A 13,287-nucleotide genomic window follows, 5' to 3' on the forward strand; every position below is an offset into this window, starting at 1 on the left:
CTTCTTGAAGCCATCTTTTTTTCCTTATAAGCCATATCTGTGCCAACAGCAAAACCTGCAGGAGCTAAAACAAAGCAGTACAAGAAACAGATGTCTCAGGCCCATCACTGAGCACAAGCTCTAGGCAATGCAAATCCATATCCTATTTAATAAAGGAGCTAAGAACAGCAGTAAATGCTGCTTTCTGGAGATACCATTTGCTCAATTCTTTCCCTCTATCGAACCCTATAGAATTAGTTGTTTGTGCATAATGCAAAGTATTGTATACAACAGGTTTCAGGACTTTAAGCCAACTCAAACTGCTGTTGTGGTTTAAATGGGAGAAAACTTGTGGGTTGAGATGAACAGTATAATAGGTAAAGCAAAAGCCACACACACAAGCAAAGCAAAATGAGGAATTCATTCACTGTTTCCCATGGGCAGGAAGGTGTTCAGCAATCTCCAGGACAGCAGAGCTTCATCACATGTAACCATGACTTGGGAAGACAAACGCCATCGCTCCCAACATCCCCGCCTTCCTTCTTCCAGAGCTTTATAAGCTGAGCATGATGTCTTATGACTTGGAATATCCCTTGGATCAGTTGTCCTGGCTGTGTCCCCTTCCCAATCATTGTGCATCCCCAGGCTCCTTGCTGGTGGGGTGAGAGGCTGAAGAGGCCTTGACACTGCCTAAGCACTGCTCAGCAGTAACTAAAACATCCCTCTGTTATCAACACTATTTCCAGCACAAATCCAAACCATTGCCTATATACTATATATTATGAAAAAAATGAACTCTATCCCAACCAAAACCAGGCTCATACTTACTTGCTTGGTGAGCTATTTTGAAATACTCCTAGAATGCAAACATACAGATTTACACACCTCCCCTTCCTGTTGTTCATCTAATGTTCAACAAGCGCATACAAACAACTGCTGGTTTTGATTCTGCCTGGCCATCCTGGGTGCCCTTCATGCTCTGAAGGGTGCATTCTGTGCATAGGACAGGAGGGCTGCAGTCCCCAGTGCATGTGCTCCTCCTCATGCAATGCAGTCATGGGAGAGAGAACACATCCGTACCTTTCCTCTCAAGTGTGTCTGTGTCTGGTCCCATTGGCAGGGGCTTTACATGGAAAAGCCAAACCAAAAGAGATGTGATTTTGAAGCAGTGAAATCTATGTGATGCCAGAGAGATGAATTAGACCTATTTATTGAAAAACATTTTAAAAAAGATAACTTGGATTTGCTCAAGGCCTCGGGAACACAGGTCAAGCAGAGAACACAAAGAAGGAAAGCAATTATTAGTTGCCAGTACTCCAGCTGCTGGGTTATTGCATATACGTTTACACTGCAGTATGGCTCAGTCCTGGCTAAGCCAACATGATCTGACGTTTCCTGACAGTTTCAGTTGCTGGAGTAATTGAGGGGCTTAGGATTTATTTAGGATTCTGACAGCTGGAACAAGCTGTTGTGCCTCCCAGACACCAACAAACATGTCACTTTGTGCTCCACGGCTGAAGTCAGATGATGTCTCAAGTCTCCTCTTGACTGTGTACTATATAAAAATAAATGTTTAAAAATAATAGGTCTGTGCAAGACTTAAAGTTATAGAAAAACATGGATCAAGATATTGGTTCTAGCTTCTACAGCCTACTTTTAAACACTGATACTCTCTTTCAGAACTATGCTGTTATTGCTCAAGTAGGGCTCTCCTTTCCACTCTCCAGGCTTAGCTTTGGTTTTAAGAAGCTTCTGTCCATTAGGACTCTCTTCTGTGCAAACTGAGAGTATTAACAGGGCTCCTGCTTCAGCATACAGGAAAGCAGGAAATCCTGCTGGATGTGCTTTAGGTGTTAAGGCAAAGTCTGAGTAACTGTTGTCAAAGAGAATGAAAACAAAACCCAAAAGGTCAGATGAAAAAGGTCAAATCCTCCTCTGGGGGTGGTGGGGGGTGTTTTTCCTCTCTCCGTAGCACAGGAAGCCTGAAGAATCTTGGATCCTATCTCAGACACCTCAGCAAGATGAGATGGACCGTGATTCCTCTTGGGCAGGTCCTCTACCCTGGCATCTCAACGTCTTCGGCTTGTAATCCAGCCAGGTGATTGAAGCAGAGGTCTCAGGACAAAGGAAGGAATGTTTCATAGCTTCATGACACAGGTTAGCCCTCAGATAGGAGCAAACAGCAAGTCTGTCAGGACTCAAATCAGTTTTAGTCTTGGTGTATGAACAGAGAAGAGAGAATTCAGGAAAGTGCAGCTTTTTACAAAAGCACAAAATACTTCCAAATCAAAGGCAAAGGCTCAGCCCTAGTTATGACAGTGGATTTCCCTCTGGAAAAGTCATGATGAACAGTGTGAAGGCAGCAAATCACAGCTTACAAATGCAAAAGCAACAACTCATCCAAGGAATAAAAACACTTTTCCGTAAATAAAATTGCGCACACTATCGGCAAGATCAGAGAGGCTGTGTCCAAACGGCCACTGCTTCTCCTGCACCTCATTGTTCCGGATTTGTGCCTGCAGGAACACTGACACTTGGCAGGAAGCCATTCCAGCTGGGCTCCCCTTCCCTAGTGCTCCTGCTGGGTCACCATTCTGACCATTTTCAGTGCCATCTCTCCTTGATCAGACGGTACCTATCACAGAGAGGAGAGCACACAGTAAGCAGCTGCTATAAGGAAGCAGACAGCAAGCACATATTCATCTTCAGTTTTCTTGCCGGTAACGTATATTATTTACCATGTGCCCAGCCTTAAGAATCCAGAAGAAAGCGAAATTCTCATAGGCCTTGTGGAAAGCAGCTGTCTCAGTGGATTCTGGAGACACATAGAGCGCCTTCCACCTCTGCTGGCTGAACTGCTTCAGATTAGGCCATTTCAGTTTCCGGATCCATGCCTCCTGGCCTGTTAGAAGTAAGAGATAGACTTGATTACAGATACTGTCATAGCAATTTGTGAGTCCCAGTTCAGCTGATGCCTACTAGATACCAATACAGCAGAGTCAGCAGAAAGTCTGTGTGTGCTCAAATTCTAAACCCAATTTTGCTGTGCCTGAGGAAATGATCAAGGCTGCGTTCAGAACTAGCTGCAATAAACCAATGGAGGGAGAAGGCTAAAAAGCAAACAGTGAAGATGTAAGTGATATGGACTTATGATGGCACAAGTTGAGCATGTGACTCTTAAAGGCTCTGCACAGCCCTAGCCATTCTGCTTTACTCCTCAAACACCTTGAATGTCCTGCCACAGAGGAGGATCAGCCACACCAAGTTCCCTGTCTGGGAATCAGAAGAGACACTGCTTCTCTGTTTGCTGCAGCCACTCATCACAAAGAGCCTGCTATACAAGGCAGAGGTTAAGAGACCAAAAAGATCAATTCCAGGACACCACTGGAGACAAAGCTTTAGCCTACCTCTGAGCTACTGGGAAAATTTATGTTAACTGCAGCTCAGTTTTAGCTCAAAATGTAATAAATTGGAGTACCACTAACTGCTAATCTATTCTAACAGCCTAAATATGCTGGTTTCTGATTTATTGATTGCTACATCATTCATGAAGGGCATCTGAATATCTCAGTTGAATATCAGACACAAAGGATGCAGCCCTTCACGACACAGAAACATGTATGTACAGATTATTTAAATCAATAAGAAAAGGTGAATGGAAGAGAACACAGCAGTCTTGCAGAAGGAGGCATTTCAGCAACACTTGGCCTGGCTCCAAACTGCCACTTGATCAAGCCTACAATCTACAAGCAGCAAGGGACAGCAAAGGCCTTGAGGGGTCAAGATGTGCAGGAGCCTACACACATTACTGCAGGTATGACCCCTCTTCAACTGCACCCCCCCTGTTTAGTTACCAACACCCTTGTTCCATCTTACCTGGCACCGTGCCTCTGCCACAGGCCACTTAGTGAGGGCTGACCTGGATTGTGCTCAAACCTGTAGCCAGATTTATGACCTTTGCCCCAGGAGAACAGGATTGTCAAGCCACAGCAGAAGAGAGGATAACCTCCATGTGACTAGTCATCTATCCTCATTCTTCATTTATGAATGAGCATACACATATACGTATGCGTCTATTCAAAAGATTTAACTGAATTATGGGCTACCTCCATACGTACAGACTTGACTGAAACAAGCAATTATTGATGTTACAGATCCAATTCCAAACTGTATAATGGAGGTGAAGGAATTGCCTCCCTCAGAGGGACGTAAACAAAACATACTAAGAGCTGCTCATTTATTATTGTAGTATTTTAAGTGTAGCCAGTTGAATAGGACATTTACACAGAAGACTGGAGAAATCCAAGTACCAATATTACTGCAACTGTATATTCTATTTGTCACATGTTCTGTTCCAAATCTCAGTCAAGAAGCTCCTTACCCATGGTGTCAACAATGAGATCCAGCTGCCCATTATAGACTGTAACATTGACATTGGCTGCCAAAAGCTGATCAACGATATCGATGACAGGTCTCATGAAGTCCTCAGCCATGTTCTCGAAGACCTCTCTGGACTGACCTGGATGGAACCAGAAAGAAGACAAATTTTAACTGATGAATAATGTCATCTCCTTGCTGGGACAAAAGCAATTGGTGAAGAGTCCTAAACTGGAGTTCATGGCTGCATAAAACAGTCCTAGCCCAAAGTGGCAGCCAGTGATTTATCAGTCTGAGGAACTAAAGAGAACCAGAAAGCAGTCATGCTCCCACTGGAGCTCACAGACAGCAGTGTAGCTTCTGGCTGCTACTATACACATGCAGCATACTGGCATCAACCCTTTAAGCCTCCTTTCTGTTTTACACCCTCCCCTCCACACCATGCAGCATTACATGATGCCAGATTTCTGGCAGAGAAAAACTGACAAAAATTGCATGAAAGACAGAAAACAGTTGCTGAGATACTGAGGATCTTCTTCCTTCCCCTGAATTTTTAGCTGCTTGGCTAAAGATAGATACAAGCAGCAGAATCAGAACCACATCTGCTCCTACAGGCCTGCCCCATCACATGTCCATTTCTGAGAGTAAATCCTCTTCTTAGGCCCAAGGATAATGACAATTGAATGTGACTGCTTACTACAGTGAAGCATCTTCCTACAGCCTGTGATACTGTAAACAGCAATAATGGACTCATTAGATGCACACAGCAGACAGGAAAGTACCTCCCCATTTCACACAGTCAGGTATAATTTTTAGCTTTTTTCTGATGGGTCCATTCATCAGCTCATTTAGGCTGTCCTTGTGCATATTTCTGACATGGCGCTGGTAAAGTCCCGCTGAAGAAGAGAGAACACACTTGGATTAGTGGCACATTTAACCCAGTCAACCTGCACAGGTAGCAACTTTCAGTGCTACAGTCATGGCCAAAGTCTTTTCTAATGAAAACACAACACCAGAGAGAGAGATTTGCTTACTTTTATAAGAAGCCATTGATGTCAACCCTTACTTATGTCAGGGGGTGATACAGAATCCATTTCTACATTTAGCTAACGCAGCACTTTTCAGGGGACCAGCTTTAGCCTCTTGGCACAGACACAGTTTTCCTCTCCTCAAGAGACCAGTTACTTTTAAGCTGCAATGCTTTTAACTGTGCTATTCACCTTCCCAGCTGAAGCCAACAGAAGGAGATAAAGACCTTGACAGAAATTATGTGTTTTCACATTGATGCATAAGCATCATGGAGCAAGAGAGTCTAATGAGACTATTTATATTGATGAGACATTTTGTGTCCTAGCTTGAAGACAGAAATGAAAGACATTAAGAGGAAGTAACTTCAAGGTCATAAAACTATGTTGCAATTATTCTAATTCCTTGGTGTCATTTGTGTAGGATGTATAGGTGGAGCTGTAATCTATAAGAGGGTTGTTCCACATTCCTATTTATGTAAAGGCAAACAAGTTCTGCTCAGGAGTACCAATATCCTCTGGAACAGAAAGCCCCATTTTAAGGATGTGCTAAAACTGAGGCTGTTCCCACTAAGAGCTGAAGGTGAAGCTCAGAAGCTCAAATACATAAAAGCAACTTACTGAGATGGAGATTTCCTTGTTCATTTGATTTCATTTCTGGAACGTCTTTAGTCATGATGTTATAAAAGTTCACATTGTCTGTGTTCTGAAAACACAAGATAATTTCAACAACACAGAAAGAGGTAAGTAAATCTTAAATTAAGGACCCTGTGACCTGCCACTTTACCTACACGTCAGGAAGGTACTTACGAAGCAGCCTGGGTTCTACATTTGCTCTGAGAAGCGGGGAAAAGATTTCTCACATCTGCATTGTTCACGCATGGGCTGTGCCAGAGATGCTGTTTACTTCTCCTAAACGGATGTGAAACTACAGGAGGCCTAACACCCTGCAAATGACTGCAGATTCTACTGCTCATTAGAGAGAGCTGCAGTGCCAGATGATGCTTTCAGATGGTCTCTGCTGCTAGAGCTAGTCTAGGCTGATGCTGCCTCTTGCTCAACATCCTCCCACCCTACAACCCTGCAAAATCTAAACTGCTTCCTCAAGAACATGATGATAACTACCAGCCACCCTTCTCTTGGAACTGCTGGACATGTTCAAGAACTGAAGAATGGCAATAAGGCTGACAGCATGCAAAGGACAAGTGTGACCAGTTTTACCATTAGAGAAGTTACTTGCGATTCTTGAAGTCCTGCTTTATTCAGTTTTTACATAAATCAGTAACCCTAGAAGAACTGGAGTGACTGCACCCTGACAATGATACTGCAATGGGGAGGAGAAGACAAGCAGACTTGAAGAGGAAGGCAAAATGGGAACCACAAGTTTGTTCCAAACCATAAGAAGTGAAACCAGCTACATGCAAGGCAGTACCCGTTCTGAAACGAAACAAATCATTAAAGAAAAAAGCAAGAAAAGCAGCTCCAGATTAGTGTTCCCATTTGCAGAAGCCAGAGCCTTACTTAAACAAAAACACAAGGAAGAATGAGATTTTTTTGGAGCAACTCTTCAACAGGAAAAACAAGAGCAAAACTTTTAAGCTGGGACTTTTTATGTAACAAGATAAGTAACCCATAGTAACAGGGCATAACTTGAGGTTCCTTCCCATCCTGAGCACCTATTGTAGTTCTTTAGAGATCTATGCTTAATGAAATTTGTGTATTGCTAGATGCAGTTTTCAGTATTCAAAGCAAAGCTTTCAAGGAGACACAGCTCATGGAAGTTGAAACTGGGTTCTATAGACATCAGTGGGACTAGCGGTACGCTAAAGATTAAGCATCTATGTAAGTGATATTCCAAGCTGAAACCTTGATGCAATACTGTGAGCCCCTGTGTGTCACCCTACCCACTGCCCCTTACAATCTCTCGGTGGTGCACAGCAAACAGCTCTTTTACATCAGCACTGGGATAAAACAAACACTGATAAAAATGGCTGGAGAACTCAGGCCAACCCAGCATTCATAGAAAGAAGAAACTGAAATCGTGGCCTCCCGAGGCACCAGTTAGTTACTAATGCTGCTCAAAGAAGATCTCACCTCTTCAATGACACCTTCAGCCTTGCCCCAGAGCTCAGTGGCCAGCCCATATTCATTTTTATTTATTGCATCCATTATTTCTTTGGCGACAGCAGTCACCTCTGCTAGACCATTATCATCAAGGAGAGACTGGAAGACAAACACAAAAGAGGACAGCTTTAATTATAACTCACATGCATTTCTCACTAACGGTCTCCATGCATTGGAGGTTTTATTCTGGCTAAGAGCTAACCTTAAAATCAACATCCATTTATACTGTTTGGCAGTAACAAGTAAGCAGGTGTGGACTGAGAGTTGAAGAAGGTACTTACGGTGCTGTAAAGGTAGGGCCCCCAAGACAGGACAGAGTCTAAAGAAACAGAACAAATTTCAAACATTTAAGTTTTTAACATAAAATTTCCTTTATTTTTCCTTTTTTGTAGCAAGAAGGATTGTGACAAAAATATATGGAGGTGATTTCATCAGTAAAAAGGTACTGTCAGCTCAGTTTAGCCCAAAGGCTACATGCTGCAGAGCAGGTTCTTTACAAACCCTGAGGACCAACAAACACATTGCAACACCCTTAACCCCCAAACATTTATCAGTAAAATCTATTTAAAGCAATAGACATGCTCTTACCAAAGTGTTCTCACCCCAACACTGCAGCACATTGCCAGAATACAGGGGAGAGATCTGACAAGTGAATGGGCATTATCTAAACTGATCTGTTTGCAAAAGTTACAGGGGGATAAAAGGATCTAGTTAATAAATGAAATCTGGTTTATAACAAGTTTGTTTATAAGGGCTCAAGGATCAGTTGATAAGAGACAGATATTTGCTTGATATTGTCCCATGCTGTGGGGAATCAGTGAAGCCTGTCCTTGCTAATGTCACTGAAGGACCAAGAGTCCTTTAATCTGTTTTGTCCTCCACCAGACACACCCCCGCTATCTCTTACAGGTCTGTGAGCACATCAGCTCTTCAGCACAAGGTCTTCTTGTGAAAAGAAAGGAAAAACCTCAGCTGTAACCTTGTGAAACATCTCGTGGCCACATTTTAAGTGCAGTACTCCTACCAAAACACCTCAGGGGCTGTAGAAATGCACAGAGACATTTCACAACCACCCCATTTCAAATGCAAGTATACTCCTCGCTGACTTTGCTTTCTGACTTTTCATAGTCTAGATATGCTCTAAAGGTAGATTCTTCAATCACAGCGTGCAATGGTGAAGTATTTCCTTCTGATTTACCAGACTCTCTAGAGGTTTCATTCACTGAAGGCAGAGCAGGCATTTTTGACTCTAAGTACCCATGGAATATTTAAGAAAAAGCCCCCCAAAAACAAAGCAACAAACCACACACAGACTGAGGATTTTTAAACGTACCCAAAGGAGAAATCCATGAGTCTCCAAGAGCAGTTCCCATAAAATTGCACTTTATGGTCCCTTTTTGAACAGCCTTGGTGGAAAATAACAAAAACCACAAACAAACAAATCAACTTTTAGTAGATATTTGTGATTCTAGAATCAGTTTTCTGTAAAGTGAAAAAAAAAAAGCAGCAGTCTGAATGAGGCGACAGGGACAGCGTATTTCAGGAAACACAAGTACTTTGAGAACACCACGTCTTAAAGTGAAAAGCAAACTGCATCCTCCAGCTACTCACCCTATGCAGCTCTAATGCAATGCCAGCAGCCATTTTGCCTCCGTAGGATTCAGAAAATATGTAAAATGGGATGGTCTGGAGAGAGAGAGAAGCCACACAATGAACCCATTGGGCAGAGGGCAGAAGAACCTACAACAGTTCCCCACAGAACCCAGGCACCGGCTGTTCACCCATCACTATCAAACATGAGGTACATTTCCAATTCTAAACTGCAGATAAGAGTCCTGTTTCATCCTAGGGAGTTACTGGGGCAACTTTGGTAGCCGGCACTTCAGTATTTTAGCACGACAAAGAGCCATGATCCTACATGCTTGACAGACAATAACCCACCACACTGCTTCTCTAACTAGCACCAAATTCAAGACACAGCTTTTGAACTGTAGGAAGTATACCCGCACTGACTCCCATCAGATGCACAATACCTGGGAGCAAACACTGCCCATCTGGAAGTCTGTTCACTAATTCTTTTTGAGATCTGTTTAAACGCAAGACAAAATACAATTCTAACCAAGAATTCAATTTACTTACCTGGAATTCTGTTCTACCTGTGAAGAATTCTCCAAGAAAAACCATCATATCAGAAACTACTGTGGAGAGGTTTTTGGCAAACAAGCTACAATCTTCCACATAACTGAATCCAGTGCCCACAGGATTATCCACAAATAAGATACTGGCTGCCTGCAACTACACAAGCAGAAAGAAGGTTTGTTATGAAACCTCAGTTCAGCACCAGGAATAACCTTAGTTTTGATGACACAAATGATTAACTGAGCCACTAAATCTTTGGCCCTGAAAGAACTTGCATTAAAACTAGATGAAAGTCCAAAAAAGAATGGAACAGAACTGTCTGTCAGAATGTGAAATAAGAGATTCTTTTTCTTTTGGGTTGCTGGGTGTTTATGAAATCACTATAGCAAATGCTAGAGTTGTATAGTTACAAGTGTACAAATACAACCAGTAGATCAGCTACGACTCAAAGCAGGAAGGCTCACAAATAAAGGGGGACAACATCAGGTCTTTCCATTTGCAAGAAAAGCATCCAAAAAATCCCAGTGACCCAAGGGCAGATCACCCACATAACCTAGGGAACCCCAGAGCAATTAAGACTATTGGTAGTTCAGAGCACAAATACATTTCATTAAATAAAATGCCACCTTCGTAGGCAGCTGTAATTTGTTCTCCCTTGAAGGCCATACTGGACTTGTAATTATAAGCCACTGGTTTTACACTGTCAGGAATCTATGACTGTGCACAGTGAAGCCATGATCTTAAATAACGTCTTTCTAGAATTGCCCTGCTCCCCAGACACCTCCAATTCATAACCTCATGGAAGCCCAGATGTGTTCCATAAAATCACATTAACAGGTCTATTCTTCAGTTCTTAGCAAGGCTATTCCTATAAACCAATTTATTAGCCACACTACTGTAAGACGAAATATTATAGTTGAAGTGAACTTTAAACTTTATTGCCTTTATTAAACTTTTTCTGTGAAATTAACTGTTCTGTGCATTTTTGCATGGCAACCATCTGCTTACACAAGCTACAGGCATTTGCAATCAGCAATTAGAAGCTGAACTCTCTACTATACCCAGGTTGTGTTTCTTGGTTTCATTTCTCTGTCTAATGGACCAATCTCTTCAAAATTCCCAAATCCACAGCCTGAAGATCCCGGACCTCCCTGTGGGGAAATACCAAATGACAAATAAGCTAAAAGGCAGCATGGTATAGATAGACAGGAGAAAAAGAAAAGCAAGCCAATAAGTACAACAACAGATTGTAAATTTAAAAGAAATGGCTTTTGCACTCCATGTTAATTTGAAAAGCTGCAAATTAAATCTCTTCCTCGTGGATTTTCATTATGTGCACACATGCCATTTCTGAAAGAACTTAAAGAGGAGCAATCACCCACTTGTGAAAGCATCTAATAAGTTGCATGCTACATGAGTGCAGCTTTAAAGCCTTTCCCCTTATTCCCTTAATACGGAATGCAAAAGTTGGCTCTCTACAGAGGTTTGCAAGCCATTAGTTTTATCAGTGTGTGCATTTCACTCTGAAGAAATAAGCCAGAAAGAAAAAGACCAAGTCATCAAGTCATTATATTCAACATTAACTTCTGAAATGTACTGCTGGAGGTGAACATGCAGCACACATCACTGCCTTTTATCAAACTGTGACTGAGGGGGACCAATCTCTAAACAACCAGAGTCTCTCTGACTTGTTTTCATTTAGAAATCTTTCTAGATCTCTGATTATTTTACCTACTCTCTCTCTGAATATTGTTCAGACTGTAAGCTCTTCAGGAGGGAAGCTGGGATGCTACAGTAGAATTGTAGAGTCTGCCACAAAAAGCACTATTATTGAATAAAAGGTGAGAACAACCTCTGTTTCTGTTATTTATCCGATGGCAGGTGAGCATCTGGGGGCACTCCACAATTGCAGAATGATATCTTTATTATTTCTACCTCATTCACAAGGGGACTCATTTAGAATTGGACAATTTTGAATCCTGTTTCTGTTGAGCTACAAGGTACCCATCATAAAAGATGTTATCATTTAAGTGTCTTTCACCAAACCTTACCTGAAGCCACAAGATGAGGGGTAATTCCGTGAAGTCTTTGGTTGGGTTGTTTGCATAGTAGAGCCACCAGAAAATGTGGGCCTTACTTCGAACTTGCACATATCCCCACAGCTCTTTGGGCTCTTGGGGTTGCCTCAGAACTGCACCTGTGAGGGGAATCAGAAGAATCAGCCAGGTTAAAAGGCAGTTTTGGACTTTCCACTGGGTTTGTTCCAACACATCACACTGCAGTCCTGGGGGTGATAGCTACAAGTGCTTCCATTAAAAAAACAATACTATAAGGAACCTGACTATAGTTACACCTCCACACACTGAGTTATCACCAGTGAATGAAGTGTGTCATTAAGTGCCTAATTAACAGGGCCTGACGTTGCAGCTGCTGCCAGAACAGCAGCCCAGTGGCCAGGATGATGTTTTCTATCAGGGAAACATTTAAAGTCTTTATGTCCTGGGCCAAAAGCACAGCCCTGCCAGACAGGATGGAATAACTCACACCAGGGTCACCCGCGCTCTGCCAGGGATCCAACACTTAGATCCCAGTCTCTGGGAAGATCAAATTACTGTATAGTCCCCAAGGAGAGTGAATGCAGGACAGACAGACAGGTCACTTCTAAACGAACCCAGGATCTAATCCTAAACTCGATTAAGTCATCAGAGTCACGCCAACATAAACTGCCAGGCTGTTCTCCATCTAGTACCTGGGCACTTCTGCAGAAACACCCCCTTGAAACCACATCCCTTAATCTTCCCGATCTCAACAGCAGTCCCCAAGAGAAAGAGACTTTTTCAAGCCACAGTGGTCCGTCTTTGCTGCTCCACAGGACACAGACTGGCCATGTTCTATCAGCACGGACACCACCACACTTTCGTTACCAGCCCTCACAGCAGCAGCGACACGAACAGGGATGCTCTGCTCCTCACAGCCCCTGACCTGAGGGGTCTCAGAGGTGAAACCCTGCAGCCAGCACCCCTGAGCACCGCAGTAACCTCACACACACGGCTCTCCGTGTCCCTTGCACTGCCAAAGGGAATAGGGTCCAGAAGCGCAGACAACAGCTCGGGATTCAACAGCGATGGGAAGCGCCGCCCTGGTTTGCGGGCAGCTTCTCTCGCCCAGGTGAATCAACAGGGACCCGAATGCCCACATTCCTGAGGCCCCGGAGCGCGGACCCGGCCAGCCGGGGACAGGAGGCGACCCCCCAAGAGCACGAAAGCCCCCGATAGAGACACAGCGACGGCCCGGCCCGCCCGGACCTCGACCTGCTCCCATCGGGACAGCGCCTTTATCGCCCCCTTCACCGCGTCCTGCTCAGGCCCTGCCCAGCGGCGGCCACAGGACGGAACGTGCCATGCCCGGGGCCCGTGGCTCCATCGCTGCCCGGGGCAGGGCCGCAGCACAAGGCTGGACACAACCCCCCGTCCCGTCCCGTCCCGTCCCCCAGCCCGTACCTGCCGCCAGCAGCAGCACGGACGCAGCCGTCGCGGCTCGCAGCGGCCCCATCCCTCCGGCCGCTCCCGGCGCCCGCGCTGTCACATGCACGGGGACCGGAGCCCGAACCGCCCTCAAGGGGCGCGGCCGAGGCCCGCGCACC

At 44.1% G+C, this 13,287-nt stretch overlaps 1 protein-coding gene across 1 annotated transcript; it reads right to left on the reverse strand.

Annotated features, from left to right (window-relative positions):
• Positions 1-1,173: 1,173 nt before the first annotated feature.
• On the reverse strand, positions 1,174-13,213 carry SCPEP1 (serine carboxypeptidase 1). Its single transcript, XM_061455369.1, has 13 exons — positions 13,145-13,213; positions 11,696-11,841; positions 10,706-10,795; positions 9,645-9,800; positions 9,117-9,191; positions 8,839-8,911; positions 7,787-7,824; positions 7,476-7,604; positions 6,003-6,087; positions 5,139-5,252; positions 4,361-4,498; positions 2,718-2,881; positions 1,174-2,614 (listed from the first exon to the last, which is right to left on the reverse strand). Exons 1-13 carry the CDS (start codon positions 13,194-13,196, stop codon positions 2,549-2,551), a joined length of 1,326 nt encoding a protein of 441 aa, XP_061311353.1. The 5' UTR covers positions 13,197-13,213; the 3' UTR covers positions 1,174-2,548.
• Positions 13,214-13,287: the final 74 nt, after the last annotated feature.

The sequence above is a fragment of the Pezoporus flaviventris genome, unplaced genomic scaffold, assembly GCF_033815535.1.
Source record: "Pezoporus flaviventris isolate CSIRO_AGI_PZ_B2104156 unplaced genomic scaffold, CSIRO_AGI_Pfla_v1 ptg000020l, whole genome shotgun sequence".
Classification (NCBI taxonomy): Eukaryota; Metazoa; Chordata; class Aves; order Psittaciformes; family Psittacidae; genus Pezoporus; species Pezoporus flaviventris.

Excerpts from the sequence above, each read along its gene's own strand:
- SCPEP1 (XM_061455369.1), bottom strand. The coding sequence starts at position 13,196 with ATGGGGCCGCTGCGAGCCGCGACGGCTGCGTCCGTGCTGCTGCTGGCG. Across the intron at positions 7,825-8,838 it reads CTCATGGATTTCTCCTTTGG|ACTCTGTCCTGTCTTGGGGG; the intron begins GTACGTTTAAAA and ends CTGTTTCTTTAG. Across the intron at positions 4,499-5,138 it reads TGACTGTGTGAAATGGGGAG|GTCAGTCCAGAGAGGTCTTC; the intron begins GTACTTTCCTGT and ends GGTTCCATCCAG.